The sequence below is a fragment of the Perca flavescens genome, chromosome 11 (genome assembly GCF_004354835.1).
Source record: "Perca flavescens isolate YP-PL-M2 chromosome 11, PFLA_1.0, whole genome shotgun sequence".
Classification (NCBI taxonomy): Eukaryota; Metazoa; Chordata; class Actinopteri; order Perciformes; family Percidae; genus Perca; species Perca flavescens.
This window is the reverse complement of record NC_041341.1, coordinates 9,006,650-9,025,972: the sequence shown is the minus strand read 5'-3', so window position 1 is coordinate 9,025,972 and position 19,323 is coordinate 9,006,650. Positions and strand designations below refer to the sequence as shown.

At 42.2% G+C, this 19,323-nt stretch overlaps 1 protein-coding gene across 1 annotated transcript in view; it reads right to left on the bottom strand.

The window, feature by feature from the left end:
- Positions 1-19,323, bottom strand: part of dgkg (diacylglycerol kinase, gamma) — a 115,965-nt gene that overhangs the window by 78,433 nt on the left and 18,209 nt on the right. The window contains exons 3-9 of the mRNA XM_028591639.1: positions 16,676-16,752; positions 9,653-9,803; positions 4,733-4,999; positions 3,249-3,401; positions 2,738-2,787; positions 1,895-1,969; positions 806-925 (exon numbers count right to left, since the gene is read on the bottom strand). Coding sequence (XP_028447440.1) covers positions 806-925; positions 1,895-1,969; positions 2,738-2,787; positions 3,249-3,401; positions 4,733-4,999; positions 9,653-9,803; positions 16,676-16,752 — 893 coding nt within the window. The remainder of the gene's footprint in view (positions 1-805; positions 926-1,894; positions 1,970-2,737; positions 2,788-3,248; positions 3,402-4,732; positions 5,000-9,652; positions 9,804-16,675; positions 16,753-19,323) is intronic.

Genomic DNA, 19,323 nt, shown 5'->3' with positions numbered 1-19,323 from the left:
TCACTCACATCTCCCATACTTCATGATTTTTCAAACTGAAGGTAGCGTTTAACCTGCACTTCCGGTCTCCCTTACACAGAGACACGAGTAGTTCTTTTATCCCAAATGCAATAATTGTGGTCAACAAACTACAGTAAACTTAAATATGTGAGTGTAGGCTGTACAGCATGGGTATGAATGAAATGACTGTTGTAAAATTGAATTTTATTATTTTGTGGACATGTTTTGTGTTTAATATTTTCCTGGTTGAGACCAAAGATAATTTTCCTGCCTCGGCTGGACAATAGGGTTTGTTCTATCCTATAATACTTTTTTTTTTTTGGGGGGTGGAGGCCTACATGGGGCGCACACACTAGCAGTTGAGCCATAGGCCACCCTTATTAAATGATATTGTAATGTTTTAAATTTCAAAAAGTTTGAACACATTAAGATTTAGAAGACAAACATGTGAGTAGTTGGTGTGAGAGAACACACTGAAAAGACGACATTTGGTACATTTCAATTAGTGCTGCTGACTGAGAATCGACCTCACAACAGCCAGTGAGAGCTTTGAACTCAAGATGTCAACAACAACAAAAAGTGAAAATATTCTGTTCACACACACACACACACACACACACACACACACACACCATTTTATATGCAAACTTTCTGTTCCTTGTTGCTTTGCCTGTTTCCTGAACAAACACTAAGACTGTTCAGGACAGCGTTACATTTACACACACACACACACACACACACACACACACACACACACACACACACACACACACACACACACACACACACACACACACACACACACCGTTTCCATGCCCAGCAGGACCAGTAAAGGGATGGTGGTAAGGCCTCCTCTGATCCACTCCTCCAGTGTGACTGTCCCGTCTCTGTCGTAGTCAATCTCTTCCATCATCTCCTTCAGTATCTAAAGTAACAGATATACAATATATATATATATATATATATATATATATATATATATATATATATATATATATATATAGTTGTTAAAACCAAAGTCAGACCATGATAGTTGTGTGTGTATATGAAGTCAGTTACAGGCAGACTATATACTGCGGTTCAGAGTTGTACTCTATTATTAAAAAGTCTGTTAAACAATGTTCCTTAAGGTTTTCCTTTTCCTTAAGGAGTAGTTCAAGACAAACAGACTAGAGACTACAACAGGGTAGGGGTGGGAGTCCCCACGATTCAATATCATCACCATACCCATGTCACGACTTTATTTATTATTTCAATTTTAAACATAACCTTGGGCAAGACACTGAACCCTGGGTTGCTCCCGATGCTGCGCCATTGGTGTGCGAATGCTAATTTGAAGTCGCTTTGGATTAAAGCGTCAGCGAAATAAAATGTAATGTACTGTAATATACTGCAATACGTCGCAATGTATAACCTTTTTTTCCAGCATCAAATGACGTCACCCAAAGGAAAAATTTGTCAGCATCTGTTTTATCTAAAAAGATTAACGTCTCTGTCCATCTGACTTCAATTTTCCATCCAGTGGACTGAAAAAGACAAACGATTGATTTTATTATTTTAGTACTAAAAAGTTAAATTCTCAAGTATTCTCATGATATAATAAATGATCGATACTTGGCGTCCGTGTACAAGGGCGTCGGACTGGGGAGGGAAGAGATGCTAGAATGAATAGCTGTGGATGTGGGGAGGGGCCCATAGAAAATGCCGTGAAATCTGTTTCAAGCTATTTTATGATTGTTTTTCTACCTTTTTGAAACTCAAACCCACTTTCTTGGAGTCTCTCGAGGTTTCAGCTGGTATAAAGGGTGTGTACATAATGAACCGTCACAGAGGGGCCTGTTTACATTTCTCTTCTTTCTACTTTATTGCAGCGGAGGAGAGTGTGTTTGCTCACCGGTCGCAGTTCTGTTGAATCCCACTCCAGATACTCTGCCACGTGCACCATCTGATTGATGATGCGATCCAGCTCCTACGGAAAGAAAGACGTACCACATAGGACAAAGAGATCCTATCTTTACCTTCTGCTAAAATACAATCTAAATGCTAATGCTAAAAAATCAACTCTCACACATTTCAAACATGGATGACAGGCATTAGAGATGGTTTTAGGTGACATTAACCTGTTTAAAACCACCCTTTTGGGGGGATTTTACCCAAATGCTTATAACATGAGACCTGTATGTGCAAAATGCAAGTATGAGGCTTAATTTGAAACCGTTAAGTCTTCTAGTTTCTCTGGATCAAAACCTAAACTCCATCAGATCAAACATGGTTAAAAAAATATTTTTTTAGTCCTCATCTATGATAAGTAATATTTGAATAACAATAACTAAGACATACTTTATGCCACACTAAAAGAACTCCCCACACATACCTGTTACGTCTTGTCAACAACACATGTACAACGTTTCAGACCTCTAAGCCTTACCTTAAGGGAGCTAGGGAGTTTTAAGTTTAGTTAGTTAGTGAAGTCCGCATGTACATGTTTATGTGGTCACTTCAGCACATGGCTAATATTAAACTGAACAGAACCATTTACAAATGATCTCATGTAAACACAACTGCTGTATCTGGGTGTCCAAGTGTCTATTCTTCTAGCTGCTGTGTGCTAAGGGCCAAGAGAGAGACAAGACACAGAGAGAAAGATGGAGAGAGGAGGGCGGGAGGGGGGGGAAAGAAGTGTGGGGGGGGGAGAGAGAAAAGAGAGGGAGGTGCAAAAGCAAGAAGAGACACTCACCGAGCTGTCCAGAACCCCGTTGCCGTCTGTGTCGTACAGCCGGAACATGACTAGGGGGAAACGAGAGAACAGAGATCCCATGATGACTCAGATAACAAGGGTAGATAGAGCTAGTGTCTCTCTGAAGCAACATTTGTTCTTGGACTCTCTCCAGATGGCCAAAGGGTTAGAGAAGCGGAGCGTGCTATTTCCGTACTGAAGCACAGGGACCAGTTAGAAGAGATTAGCCTTGTCAGTGTGCTCCAATACAGCCTTAAAGAAGTAAATTGGGCACAGCAGGGCTTAAGCATGACACTGACCTGCCCTGTGTGGTGGTGTAACCACCGTATCTAAGGCCCTGGGGAAGAAGGGAACAGCCTTATTACTCTTGCTGTCAACCTGAGCTGACATGAAACCAGCGGCGTTAGTGGGCCGAAGCACATTCACACATTTCATACGACAGGTGCCCAGACTCGACACCCCCCTGAGAGGAGCTGACCCTTGCCAGAATCCCCCAAGCCCTGTCACTCACACTCCAGCTTGTCCTCCGGCGTCCCTCTCTCCAGCAGGGAAAGGTAGCAGACGATGTCCTTGAGAAAGACCACCTGGGGTGACGGCAGGGGGGAGCCTTTCTGGGGCGATGGACTCCTCCGCAGCGACAAATGCTTCTCGGAGTGGCTCCTCTCTGTTGACATACAACACAAATAGTCAAAGTTACTTACAGCACCCAATGCTCTTTCTACTCCGCTGTAGCTCCTCTGGTGAAATCATTGGAAGGAATTAAGTAAAGGCATCTGTAAATTACAATACAATACCTAATAAAGTATAACGTTTTCTATTTTCAAATACATTTTCTGAATTGTTAGTGACGTTGAATATACAGTAACGGACCGTAGTTGATCCCTGATCCAAACTGATCCCCTGCAGGTGAGAGGGAGGTAGGGAGGGGGTTTATTTTGTGTGGTGTTTAAAATGTTCTAAATTAATAACAACATGTAAACAGGTTGAATAGGTTTGGACTTGTTACAATTTAAATTTATATTTTGTTATTACAGAGAGAAAGTGGGCTACCAAAAAAAAGGTACCAATGGGTACCGGTACCGGATTCCAGGTACTGATACTGGTACACTCAACTTGAATGTATGTTGCTTTAAAGTTATAAGTGAGTTGATTACATGTTATTTAGTTGTTGCCAATTGTTCCGGCCCTCTGGCCCTATGAATAAAAATCAGATGCATACCTTTGAGTAATACGTTTGAGAACCCCTGGGCTATTACCTGAGAGCGTGTGTGTGGTGTGTGTGTGTGTGTGTGTGTGTGTGTGTGTGTGTGTGTGTGTGCTACGCTGATTTCCATTTTGAGAGCGGTGAACAAACTTTTTCACTTTCTTTCTGTTCGCACACTGCTGCTTCTCGCGCCTATGTTCCCACATTTCCAAGATTTTTTAGGCCTAATTTTTTCAAAATTAGGCCCTCTGTTCCCACATTTCCTTTTTCATAAATTTGTATCAGATTTTATCCCCCTAACCCTACAAAAATGTTTTGGGAGGATAGGGCTTAAATTGAAGGGAAATGTAGGAACAAGACCTTATTTGGAAAATGTCCTAGAAATGTGGGACAATAGGGCTGTGGGAACATAGGGCTGTGGGACCATTGAGCTGTGGGACCATAGGGCTGTGGGACCATAGGGCTGTGGGACCATTGGGCTGTGGGACCATTGGGCTGTGGGACCATTGGGCTGTGGGACCATAGGGCTGTGGGACCATTGGGCTGTGGGAACATAGGGCTGTGGGACCATTGGGCTGTGGGAACATAGGGCTGTGTGACCATTGGGCTGTGTGACCATTGGGCTGTGGGACCATTGGGCTGTGGGACCATTGGGCTGTGGGACCATTGGGCTGGGACCATAGGGCCCCCTTCTACATGTGTGTACGTGAGAAAACTGTACAGACTACATAGCACTGAAAAGAAAACGAGGGAAGACCAGATACTGTCAACCTCAGCGTAGCTAACCTCACCTGGGGAAAGTTTGGGGGACACTGGCAACCTGGCAGGACCAGTGTTGGGGGTCAGGGCATTGCTGCTCGCCTCTGAGGTTTTGACCTGGGTGCAGGGTGATCGGTGGGGACCTCCAGGTGTGCAGGCCCCCGTCCCTGAATGCTGCGAGGAGGAGCGAGATAAACAAGGGGAGGTGTTGGCTCCTGAGCCTGCTGCTGCGCTCATCACACTGGAGTGCTCCGGTGTGTGCCGGCCCATCGCGGACAGGATGCTTTTCCCGTTCATCCCTGTTAGTGCGGATATTGAACGAGACAGAAAGGAAGGGGACAAAGAGAGAAAGAAGGGACATATGAGTTGGACAGACATTAGGGAAATTATAGAGGGGAGTAGGGATGCTATGCACTGAGAGTTGTTTAACTTTTACGAAGCAACATAAAGAAACACTGTCAAACTTCACAACAATCCAAATTACAGCCGCACGATGTGAGGGAAAAATGCGATAACGTTGTTGAATATTCGTAATAACGATCTTACTTGCAATGAATAAACAGATATAAAAGTGTTCTCAGTTCTGCTGCTTTCAGTATTCTGCTAAAATACAAAAAAAAGCTTGTTGAATTTAAAAAAAACAAAAAACAAATCAATATCAACAATATTTTATTGAAGAAACTGAACATTAATCTGAAGGCAAAACGCACCGTTACATTACATTACATTACATGTCATTTAGCTGACGCTTTTATCCAAAGCGACTTCCAATTAAGTGCTTTCAACCCTGAAGGTGCAAACTCCAGACAACAAGTAGTAAGAGCAAGTACATTAGCTTTAAATAAGCAAAGCTACAAAGAGCCATATGAAAGTGCAAGAAATATATATAAATGTATTATATATATAATTGTTTTCATGTTTATCCGAGGTGTAGTTGGAAGAGATGTGTTTTTAGCCTTTGGCGGAAGATGCGTAGGCTTTTGGACATGCATCTTCACAGTGCTGCCCATTAAAAAACAAAATGATAGTTACATTTTAAAGTGCAGTTTTTTGATGATACTCTTTCAACTAACCCCAAAAAATGTCTGAGTGACTTTCACAATATATGTTTACTGCGCAAGTCGATATTGCGTTGACAATAAAAAACAAAATAAAAAAAAACAAAGTTTGTTATGCAGCTCTACTCCATATACTAAAAAACTCAGGATGCATAGAGGGAGAGGAAGCACATCCAATTACAACACTGCGTTAAAACCCATTCACAAAGCATTAAGTCATCCACTGACCCACAGTACAGGCAAAATACCAGAAACTCACATCGACACAACTAGAGCACACCAAAAGGGGAGCAGGAGGTTATAGCCAGCAGGGCTCTTGTCCCATTAAGATGACATCACCATGATGATATGGGCCACTCGGCCTGCTCCGGTACCTGTAATGGGGGCACAGGCCACTTCGGTCTGAATAGAGATGCCCGCGTCAATGGAACGGGCCTCTGCGGTCAGTCATTGTTTTTCGAAGAAGAAGAAAAGAAGACAGCGGCAGACGCAGCAAGAATGAGTGAGCATCACTGAAGAAAGAGTATGTTCTTTGTATATTTGTTTCTTTATATTGTTTGCAGAAACCAAATGGGTTAAAAAAATAAGGCAAGATGAATTAAGTACAGAAAGTACATCAGAATAACAGCCCTATTTTTGGATCCTTTGTCGAAAGCAGAGAGCTAATGTTTCAATGAGTCATCAGTGAGGCCTCTATTATATGTTGCACCATATTCTCTATAGTCGTCCGGGCAGCATAGTTGGTGGCAATATTGTTCATTTTATCTCCTTCTCCATCTGACATAAAGGCCTCCTGGTGACAAATCAAAACAATCCGAGTCTATATCGCTACAGCCATCAGTCATAAAAAAAACAGTCATCTGAAGATACCAAAGGAGTCAATCAGTACACAAACCAGCTCCATCCAGACTGGTTCACGTCATGTTATTGGAGACTGCCACCAGGTGGCAGTGCAGACTGTATCAGCTGTCTCCCTGTGACACACACACTGAAGCAGCAGCAGAATCCACACAGGTATTCATTCATTTATTTTCAAATGTAATAATAACCTACACAGCATGTCACCTGTATTTGGGCTTCCGGTGTTAGACTCGTGATATAAATGTATCATTGCTGATGCACAGACAGACCGGCAGCTGCAACGTTAGCAGTACTGTTCATATTCTTGCCTGTGTACTTTGTTTGAACCTGGAGAATCAAAAAGGACATGAACTAAGAGCAGATAATAATCCCTGTCTGGCGTGGGAATGTCTAGATATATGGTTATTTTATATAATTTGATAAGTAGTTTTCTGCACAATGCGTATACAGTATTAACAAGTGAGTTGCTACATTGACTAGCCAGACGTGGCATTTTACTTGCCCCGTGCAAAGCCTGTCGTTGTGCCTTGCAAACGTCCTCCAGTTTCAGCTTCTGAGGATCTGCTACTTTTATTTCGTCATGTATGATAGCAAACTGAATATATTTTGAACTGATGGTTGGTTAAAACAAAGAATTTGAAGATGTGACATTTGGTCTCTGGACAATTATAATGGATATTTTCACAATTTTCTGGCAAAACAATGAATCAGTTAACAGAGAAAGTAATCGTCACAGTAGTTGCCAATGAAAATTATTTCAAAAACTGCCCCCCAGTTATTGCATCTTTGTTTGTTACACCTCAAGGATGCAAACAATGGGTTTTGGTGAATAACGCTGAATGCCAACTTTTGTTTCCTAATCAAGAAAACTCTGTAGGGCATCTTTCATTTTTGAGGACTCCTTGAAGGAACGCATTTCTGCATTTATTAGATCATTCACAGTGAAGACAGTCGAGAAGGCTGGCACGGAGAATGAAAGCTGAAACGTCACAAACTCAACTAACTGAGACACTTTCGCCGAAGCCTACGTAAGTGGCCCGATGTTTATACTTGTGCGCTGGTGTGTGCGTCGAGCCGGCATGTGTGTGTGTGTGTGTGTGTGTGTGTGTGTGTGAGAGAGAGTGGGTGACAGAGCAAGGGAGAAGTGAGAGAGTGACGGCGATTAGTTTCGGAGCGAGTACAGACTCTATAGTGAGAGAAACAAAGCGTCTCCCCTGTTCTTTCTGACCAAGGTGGGAAATCTGGAGCAGGAAAAGTTTATGGAGAAGGAGAACCAGGAAATGAATCGGGGGAAATGCAACGCTACCGAGCCACGGCCGAGCAACGCGCGTCGCTGCAACGTGTAGTTACATTTTCCGAGAGGTGCGCGTCAGGCTACGGTGTAGGGTCCGGCGTAGACGCAGAGGGCTCTGCGGGGGTACGCCGTCGATTCGACGCAGAAGCATAAAACAGCCATCAGCGGCTATGCTGCTACCCAAAGCGACATGCTGTCGCTCACATTTATCCTCTCTTCACTTGTTGCCTCTTACTTTTACAAGCAGAAATAGATTTCCAATTCGACAGTCCATCTGTCTCCTCAGCTGCTCTGCAGTGAGGAGCAGACAGGCAGACGCCGGTGCCAGGGCCCACGCAGCACTCACGCGGACGGATGGAGGCAGACACAGTTTACACCTGGAGCAAGGTGCAAACGATCTACAACACCTGAAGCTTTCTGTCTTCTGCTCTGGTCAGTCCGACGCACTTGCGTAATCAGGGTTTGGTCAATTAACCCGTGTGTTGTCTTTCTATCGACCATGCACTTGTCCTCCCGGGTCCAAATTGAAAATGAATTAATTAATTCAATATTGTTTTGAGACCATTTACAAGGCTAAACAAATTGAGAAAAACAGCCAACATTCTATGAAAGTGGTGATCCGATCCTTCATTTTAGTTGCGAATAGTGTTGTAGGGAACCACGCGTGTTCTTTTTGGGCAATTCTGTAGAAAGAAGCCTAAATTACAGAGGAAGAAACTCTGAAAACCCGAGGACAACAGGAGGGTTAAGCCTGTCTGTCTGCCTGTCGCCTACGTGTCAAAGAATTACAGTATGTTTTGTGTCGTGTGTTGTGTAATTTTGTCAAAATCTTGAACAGGTTGCAAAGACCACAGCTGTTTCTACCAACTTTTACTGCGGCAACCATGACTCACACATTATGATCTGCACCTGCATGAAAGTAAAGCAAGTAGTCAGTAATCTTTGTTCAAACTCAAATAAAGATTGCAGGAAAACTTAAACCCTTTTCACGTGACTGTTAAATGGTATAAGTTTTGCTTTGCTTTGATCTGGCATCTTCTGTTGCTTGTGGAGGCAGAAAGAACAGGTCACAGGTGAAAAGTACGTAAAAAAAATGGTGCTGTTAAATCACTGATTCTCCTATCAGGCCGCTCTCTCTAGCTGACTGCTCCTATTGCTGATTAAACAGCCAAATAGCCGTCCATTAGAGCCAACTAGTGCCAACAATGCTAGAAACAACAAAAACTACAGGTAATGATAAGCCACAGATGCTTAAGGGCGCCCTACTGCTTGGTCTGTTAGGGTCCAAGTCGGTTTTAGATATCCTGGGTAAGGCATGCTGTTTAAGATTTGCTATGAAAAACAGCACGTCATTGTTTTAGGAAATTGAAAGTCTTTTGGCCGAGTGCCCAGTTTCCTCTACTTTTATTAATGTGCCTATTAATCATGTATTCTGGTGGGGTGGTTTTTAGCTCCCTTGTTTCAGATTGTGTTCAATATCCAGACATTATTTAACTCCGGGTTCTGGAGGGAAGTTGCTGTCTCAAAAGATTTGTGAGAAGATTTTGGATTATTTCAAAGAGAATTTGCATGGTATCAAAGAGCTAACCAACTTTCATAGAGCAGGCGTACACTGGATCGTTCTCTGACAGGAGCAAAACCTGAAATGCATGTAGATGAAAAGTCATGGATTATAATTCTGTGAACGATGTGATCAATGGTGTTAAAAGATGCAACCATATGAACTCAAAACAGCCTACCCAGTAAGCTGGTTCCTGCACGAGACTGAGCGGGAGAGCAGCCTCCCGTCTTGCTCTTGAAGGAGGTGAAGAGGTGCTGACACAGCTCCTCTGGGATGTCATTTTCCAGGTAAGTGGCCATGAACAGCTGGAAGCCATCATAATCAATGGGCTGCATGGGGAAGGGAAGAGCAAACAGGTTTACACAATTACTGAGGAGGTACTCTTATGAATGAAGCTCACACCAACCACGGATGGACGGATTCATTTTGGTAAAACGAGAAACAGGAGAAATGTGATGGACTTTTTGATTCAAGTTGATCTGCAGCCTTGATGGTGACATGCCAGTTTCTGTAAACATTCTGAATAGATTTTATAGTAAGACGTTAAAGGTCAGTCAACTGACCACCGCAGAATAACTCATAAAGGTAAGCAAGGGCAGACTGATGGATTAAAGGAAAACAATGTAAAGAACGCGACACAGACAGCAAAACATGTCATATTAACATTCCGGAGCTCATTCCATTCACCTCCTGCAAATCCCCTCCACCCCTTCCCACAGCCATGTGGATGTGGCGGGTGCATAGAAGCACTCAACTCAACTCAAAGACCCTATGAACTCTGGCCTTTTCCCCCTCGGGCAGAGTGACAGACCATCTGTAGCAGATAAGGCGGGGTTATGTCATGTTAGTGGACAGAATGTGCATGCAGTCTGCCGACACAGACACCACACAGCATGCAGAGCCCGCGATGCCGAGGCTTACTTGGTTGAGAACGTCTTGCTTCTGTTTAACAGTTGGGACAACGAAGAGCAGAGGGAGGGAGGGAGGGAGGGAGGGAGGTAAGAGTGAGGGAGGAATGGGTAGAAGAAGAGAAGGGGTTAGCTACTAACTAAACTAACTAACTAACTAACTAACTAACTCTCTGCTGCACGCACTCAATCATAGCCTGAAAAGCCTGAAGCTGTCCTGTTGCACAATTCAACCCTTTAAAAAAAAAATCTTCAAGGCGATCTTGACCCCATATTTCAAGTTAAAATGGCGATTAATCAAATACGGTAAGCACAATGCAGCGAAACAGGCTTTCGATCTGGATTTGGCTGCTTGGTCTCACACAGACACACACGCACACACACAACATAGTTTGAGACGTGTGATGTCCTGTAGCTCATACCGAAAAATCTGGTTAAATAGACAACTTGTGAGAGAGAATGGCCTGCAGCCTGTCAACAGAAGCAACTGCCAAACTCACTTCTCCGACACACACACACACACACACACACACACACACACACACACACACACACACACACACACACACAGTACTGGCGTGTTGACACACCTAAAGTAAACAGCGCCATTGTTAAAGCTCAATAGCAGAAGATTTGAATCAGCGAGCCGTCTGTTGCACTTTTGCTAAACAATAAGACGAAGTGAATGCTGCCTGCTGCTCACCAATTATGGCGGATGGCGAAGCATATACAGAAAGTTACAGTAACAATATTGTTTTATTGTTTCGGTTCATCAAATTAAAATGAATCGCTTCTTGTGCACCATTACATTTAGACAGCAGAATTCAAATCTAATCAATCAAATTAAATTCAATAACCTTTCAGTTCTTATTTGTTCAAACTTGATTATTTTATCTTGTACATCCTGTCGGAGGGAGTCAACGCTAGCAAACACTACTAAAAATAGCAATGTTTTGTTATGAAAAAGTTAATAGATAAAGATCAGTGCTTAATTTGTAAAGTGGCAGAGTGGGGGTGGATCCGGCGACTCAAAACGGCGGTTGGAGGTAATGGAAAAAAATAAAAATTACACTGCCTACGTATCTTCTCTGACTAAAAATACCTCAACAACTCTGTGTGTACATCAGGGCAATGTTTATTTTAATTTCAGAACATGCACTGCATGGGTACGAAATGTAATGTCTCCACGTTCTTGATTGGCTGAAACGATTTTTGCTTGTTTGGGATCCGACTGGCCAGCGTATTTGAACAGCGATCCCAACCAGCACAAGCGCATGTGTCACTTGAAGTGCCTCCCCTCCCTCTGTCCCTCTCTCTTACCCTGAAAATTCACCTCAAAACGCATCGAAAATGCAAACACAAGATGTTTGTGGAACTTCAGTTGGGGAATAAAGACTAAGAAGACAAATAACAACATTGAACACTACACAAACAGTCATTTTTTTTTTTTCATTTAGGCGATACATTTTCCATAGTGACACAGGAGGTGCCGAATCCAATAAAAAAATGTTCAGGATCCAACGTTGGAGGTGCCAGAACATGTTCCGGTGTGTTCCGGTTCAAATTAAGCCCTGGTAAAGATATTTTAGACCTCAGGAGCTCCTCTGGCTCAGCAGCACCATCTAATCTGCTCAAGGATTTCAACAACTAACCACCATGATAACGTTTTATAAACTTTTATGACCTCTCTACGGAATGCAACTTATGACGTATCTCATGTCAGTCTGGTTCATCTACCCATTTAGTACATTTTCCCAAAGAAAGCGATCACACGTAAGTCTGCAACTAACCATTATTTTCATTATGGATTAATCTGCAGATTTTTCTAAATTAATCTATAGACTGTTTAGTCCACATATTGTCAAGAAATAGTGAGAAAATGCCCTTAAAAAAATTAAACTCAAGTTGACCTCATACAATGTCTAATTGCTTTGTTCAACCAGAAGTCCCAAACCCAAAGACATTTCAACGATACAATGAGATATGACAGAGAAAAGTAGCAAATCCTTTCATTTGAGAAGCAGGAAGAACCCAGAATGTTTGACATTTCTTCACCATTTTTTGCTTGACTGAACCAACTAATCCATTATCAAAAGGTATCAACTAATTGATTAATCGACTAACTAGTTCAGCTCTCGATCACATTGGTGCACATCAGTGTCAGGCAAATAATTTCTAGGTGCGTGATACGCGGTCAACATCTCCTCTGCTTTTAAATAGATCTGGTGCAGTAAAGGCGATAAAGCTAAGCAAACATAATAAAACTGCAGTATGAGCAAACTAAACTCTTTTCCTCCCAGGGAACATTTGGTTCACACCAAAATAGGACAAAGTAGAGTTAAATCCTCTTTGCACATCAAGACTTAGAGGGAATATGCTTCCAGCATGCCTCTGTTCAGCTGGTTGGAAGCTGCTGTAACTGACGCCCTTCACAGAGAAACACGCCGTGATAGGATCCTCCTCAGCTCGACAGCGTTGACCTATGACCCCGAGATCTCCCAACGCCAGCGAGGCATCATTCATATCGCTCTCTTCTCCTTATTTGGCCAAACAAACCACAAGGCTTTCGTTAGCGTTGCATCTTATAGCACGGCAGGTTCAGACAAATATGCTCACATGCCAGAGAAAACACACACAGTGTTTTCACACAGTACAGATATTGAGATATACTATATATGACATCACAACATTTTGATAGATTGCCTTGAAGTACACCCAGATGCATTTGTGGAAATTCCGGTCCCTCTGGAGAACACGTTTGCCCCAGAGTGTAAGTCACGAGTACTTTCCCCGTGAGCGGGCTCACATTCAAGGCTGCCAATCTGTAAATATCTCCCAAGGGCAGTTATGACACATTTACATGGTTCATTTGATCTTTTTCATTTTGCCAAGGCTGTCTGAATGATTGATGATTTTTTTTTTTTTTTTTGGCATTAAAAAAAAATAGCACTACGTGAGGTAACTGTCCTGTCTAGATCCCAGATTAACAGAGTAGATTTGTCAACCTGCAGCACAATGTTGGACTGAAAAAAAAAAAAGAGAATGTCTTTTGCGATAAGCTGCATCCACCTTGCTTGAGAGGAGGGGTGTGAACAAAGCGGGATAAGAACCAGGGATCCTTGGTGTGCTAAATGTGGTTTAAGGCTTATCGTTTTAGAAAAATGCCACGGTTTTATAAAAAGAAACACGGATTTTATGTCGCACTGATCGCAAAGTTGCTCCCTGCTGCGAGAAGACAGCATAGTGTATAGTAAACATGGTGCTCCTGCAACGAGAACATGGAGGCAGGTCATAAAAATGCCTCATAAAATAGAAAATAAGAAAAATAATGAGAGGGTTTGTAACATTAAATGTAATAAGAAGACAGTGCTTGTGCTGCAAAGAAAATTTGATTTTTATATAGAGTTTTTAATCAGATTTTCAGCTATTAAAAATAAAACAAATAATTTTCCTCTTGTTTCACAATGCCCAGATTGCAATTACAAACACTGTTAAATACTAAACACTGTGACATATTTCCCGTGCTTGTTTTAAGATTCTCTTTGTTAAATACTATTATTTTTATGTTTTGTTTCAATTCAATTTTATTTATAGAGTCAAATCCATGGGAGCGTGCCTATGTTCCCACAGCCCTGTGTTCCCACATTTCTAAGATTTATTTTTCAAAATTAGGCCCTATGTTCCCACATTTCCTTTTTCATAAATTTGTATCATATTTTAGCCCCCTAACCCCTAACCCTAAACCCTGTGGGAACATAGGGCTGTGGGACCATTGGGCTGTGGGAACATAGGGCTGTGGGACCATTGGGCTGTGGGACCATTGGGCTGTGGGAACATAGGGCTGTGGGACCATTGGGCTGTGGGACCATTGGGCTGTGGGAACATAGGGCTGTGGGACCATTGGGCTGTGGGAACGTAGGGCTGTGGGACCATTGGGCTGTGGGACCATAGGGCTGTGGGACCATAGGGCTGTGGGACCATTGGGCTGTGGGACCATTGGGCTGTGGGAACGTAGGGCTGTGGGACCATTGGGCTGTGGGACCATAGGGCTGTGGGAACATAGGGCTGTGGGAACGTAGGGCTGTGGGACCATTGGGCTGTGGGACCATTGGCCTGTGGGACCATTGGGCTGTGGGAACGTAGGGCTGTGGGAACGTAGGGCTGTGGGACAATTGGGCTGTGGGACCATTGGCCTGTGGGACCATTGGGCTGTGGGAACGTAGGGCTGTGGGACCATTGGGCTGTGGGAACGTAGGGCTGTGGGACCATTGGGCTGTGGGAACGTAGGGCTGTGGGACCATTGGGCTGTGGGAACGTAGGGCTGTGGGACCATTGGGCTGTGGGAACGTAGGGCTGACCCCAGATCGATACAGAAGTTGTCTCAGGACACTTTACAGATAGAGTAGGTCTAGATCACACTCTATAATTTACAGAGACCCGACAACTCCCTCAAGAGCATTTGTTTGAATCGTGTTATCACTTCTTCCTAAACTACCAAGATGGTGTAGTATTAGCCAAATGTGTGTAAATGTTGGGTGCGCCTATCTGTTCTGCCATTATAAGAAACCTTATTTATCGATATATGTGCAGGATGTCAGTCTCAGAAAACAGAATTATACAGGCTTTAGCCACACTGATATTAGCTCTGTCAGGTTCAAATCTAGACTGTGGAGACATTGGCACTCCTGTTTGTATTTTACAGGTGAAGGTTGCTGGAGGCTACTAAAATCCACTGAATGAGTTACAGGCTTCATGCAAATGTGTGGCAGTGCTGTGATTGTTTAGCAAAAGACACGAAGCAACCATCTAAACATGCTTTCAAACTGCTTTATATTGACAGTATTTTTATGTGACATCATCAATTATGCCACAAAAAAAACAGAACATAGCTAAATGACAAAGATGCGTGACGGAGCCTTTAACTGCTGTGGAGGGAAACCCTGTGGGTGTAATGTACAGCTGCCGTTTCTCAGTGGCTCATCAATCACTGAGAATTATGGTGGTGGTGCTGTTTGTTTGCCAATCTGTTCAATGGAGATACCCAACACTGCTGACAGCTTAAAGTGTCAATCATTGTTCTGTCTTTTTAACTATTGTCCTTAGTCAGTTTTATAAACTTCTTGAGAAGAGGCAGAGCCACACTTTGGCTAAAAATAAGCTAAATGAAAGCACAAAAGAGAAGTCATAGTCTTCTTTTGTCTTTTGATTCATCTACCAGAGGCTCAAGGGACTGATGAGTAATTATATATAATAGGTGTACACACACACACACACACACACACGGTGGTCATCGTGGCGCCAGGAGCCAGTGCGGTCTCAGAAAGACTACACTACATGATCATTAAGTCTGGTTCCGATGGCGCCCAAAGTCCAGCCGGGCTGTTAGTCATGTCATCACAAACCCTGAGGAGAAATATACAGCTAAGTGGAGAGGATAATAAAAAAGGTGAGAGAGGGGTGAAGAAAAGGGAAAATATAACACGTACATGTTAAGAAGTCAGAGATGCCAGGAGAAGGAAGAAATGAATCATGGGGTGTGTTAACCGCCATTATCGTAAAAATCATATGGACGTATAGGCACATCGCCATTGGGGAAGGAATCGGATGTGAGGTGTTTGGTCATCAATCACTCCCTCTGACATTTTAAATTAGTACCTTCTCGAAACACTTCGACACTAAGTTTTTGTCTTTTGAGCTCTAATGGCAATGACCAGTCATGTGACCATCATGACAAAGACAAAATTCAAATTAAAAAAAAGCAAAATAAGAAGAAGTTGAAATTACTTACTATGTAAATCTGCCCGCAACACATCCCTTAAAGGTTTCACACAGGACCAACTCTGCCAGTTCATTATTTGGTTTACAAGCGCTCAGAAAGTGACCGAAAAACATCTTGAAATGAAAGGTGTGCAATTGTGTTAGAGAAAGAGAACATGGAGAGAGATGAGAGTGAAAACTGAAGGAAAAAACAAAAAGCAAAGGCATTAGTGACGCTGTCCAAAGTCCAGACGAGTCAAAGTCATTGTAGTCTACAGCACAGCTGGGAGCTGATCTGCTGACGTCAGGCGCCACCACAGCCTTTATCTAAAAATGGGGGCGGAGGGGATGACTAAGCGTTCTGGTGATTGATATTATACTGAATCAGAGGAACTTAACAAGCATCCGATAGCATCACACCAAGTGTTTGTGTGTGCACAGAAAATCAAGTGACAGAAAAGAGCGGATAAAAGGAAAATAGGGTGTGTGCACACACACACACACACACACACACACACACACACACACACACACACCTGCTCTGGATTGTATTTGGAAAGAATTCCTTCCCCGTGAAACTCCTCCAGCACATCCTTCAGCTTCTTTGTGGAGTCTGACGAGGGAAAAACAGAAAAACAGAATTGTGTTAGTACATTCACTGCAATGCATTTGCTTTGATACACTTTTGAAAACCCTGCGACTAAAGAGCAGAGTGTTTTTAAAGCAAAGGAGGCCTCTAGCCCGGTAGCCTACATTTCCTCAAGCTGCCTGCCTTTATAATCATATCCCTTAAGTCTAAATGTTCCTTTGGATAAAACGCATTTCCCTGAAACTGAATAAACATGCTGCATCTCATCAACGAATGTCCTGATAAATACTCATGTGTACCAGGAAGTGCTGCATCAGGGGAGTGGAGCCTGTGAGTCACCATGTTAATGAAAAGTAAAAGGAGACATGGTGTCTTTCTCACTTTTAGATGCTAATCGCATATTTATGCGCACGCACGCACACACACACACACACACACACACACACACACACACACACACACACACACACACACACACACACACACACACACACACACACACACGCTCACGTCACACACAGAGCCCAGGTCCAACACTAACTGTGATGACCTCCTCCTACGATCATTTGTCAAACAATTACAGGGGACAAATAAATGTGCACGTGTGCATGGACAGATATCCATTAGCTCCCCCATCATTAGCACACACACTTATGCATGCACACGCTCAAGAACTGATTTCACCAATCATGTTAGCTCTCATTATCCACTACGGAGGACACTTCCCTTCATTATTTTTAGTGCTCAGCAGCTTTGCAGCCTGTAATGCTTTCCTATTTCCTGCTGCATTAGATGTCCACAATGACAGAAGGAGAGAGAGAGAGAGAGAGAGAGAGAGAGAGAGAGAGAGAGAGAAAGTACAATCTCAGGTAAGATGAGAAACGTGATTAGAGAACATCCGCTGACAGTCCACTCTGCCGCATTATTAGCCAGAGGCACAATGGGGTTAGTTATCCGCAAGCACATGAGTCACCGTCAGATGCGTTCAATTCACCAGGATTACAAATAATAAGTATTATTTAAAGGAAAGCTAAAAGATTATTGGACTGATAATTAAGCAACTACTTTGATAATCCATTAACATTTGATGTCATTCTCTGGTTCCTTTGTTGCTTTTCTGTTTCATACGATTGTAGATGGAATATATTTGGGTTTTGGATTGTTGATTAAGCACAAATATTTCAATGCTGTGACCTGGATATATTAAATGATTACTCCAGTTGAACTAAAAAAATATATCTAGAGATCATTCCATATTGAAAATAATTGTTACAGAGCTGCTTTACAAAAGGCAACCAAGACATCTTCAGCCAGAGTAAGAACTTGTGTTTTTAGTGGATTAAAAGGTTAAAACATTATTTTTACTATGAATAAATCTTTTGATAATTTCTTTGATTGATCAAAGTCAGAAAATAGTGAAAAATGTCCATCCCGGTCAGTGTAATGCTTATCAGTTCAATTTTCTAAGCACAAATGGACATTTGGAAAAACTGAAAAATGGGTTCAAATATCCAATTTTTCATTTTTTTCCACCTTGACAAAATTAAAAAATTGGATATTTAACCTGTTTTTCCAATTTTCTGTTTTTATTCAGAGGATCAGAAATTGAGAAAATTACAAGCTTGCGTCTGGGCTTCAATTATTCAATACTGCAATGGTATCTCTTCCTCTACTTAGTGGAATATGCATGTCATTAACTGCATATGGACCAAAAAAAACTAAAAACTGATAGACTTTGAGCTCAGAGGTGATTGCAACTGATGGTTTTGTGTGGGGGGGCGGGGCGTAGCTAGGTGGAACGAGGGAGAGAATACCTTTGCAGTATTGAATAATTGGAGCTCAGACGCAAGCTTTTATTTTTCTTAATTTCTGATCCTCTGAATAAAACAGAAAATTGGAAAAACAGTTTTAATATAAAAAAAAAATATTTTTCAAGGTGGAAAAAAAATGAAAAATTGGATATTTTAACCAATTTTTCTTTTTCCAAATGTCCGTTTGTGCTTAGAAAATTGAACTGATAAGCGTTACACTGACCATCACGTTACCAAAGTCCAAGCTGACATCTTCACAGTTAAGACCTTTGCACACCCTGTCCATATTTTTTGTCCGAAATTATCGCAAGTTCATTGTTTATTGTTCATTGTCACTATAGTTACAGTTGCAAAGCTGGAAGTAGAGAGTGTTTAGCATCTCTGCTTGATAAATAACTTAAAGTGCCCATATTATGAAAAAAAAATCACTTTTTCGCTTATTGTTCATTATCACTATCCTTACAGTTGCAAAGCTGGAAGTAGAGAGTGTTTAGCATCTCTGCTTGATAAATAACTTAAAGTGCCCATTTTATGAAAAAAAAAATCACTTTTTTGGGGATTTGGGGTGTTTCTGGTGTTTCGGCACGCATACAAACTTGGAAAAAAACAAACATCCGTGCTGTTTTGAGTGAGATATTTGGTTTCTGAATTTGTCCTGCCTTCAGTCTCCGGGTGAGCTGGTTAAAATACGTCATCGGCCGAAACATTTGGTGTGTGCTAACCACTTTAGCTAATACCACATCAGCTAGCTGCTTCTCCAACTTCGGTCAGTACAAAGCAGGAT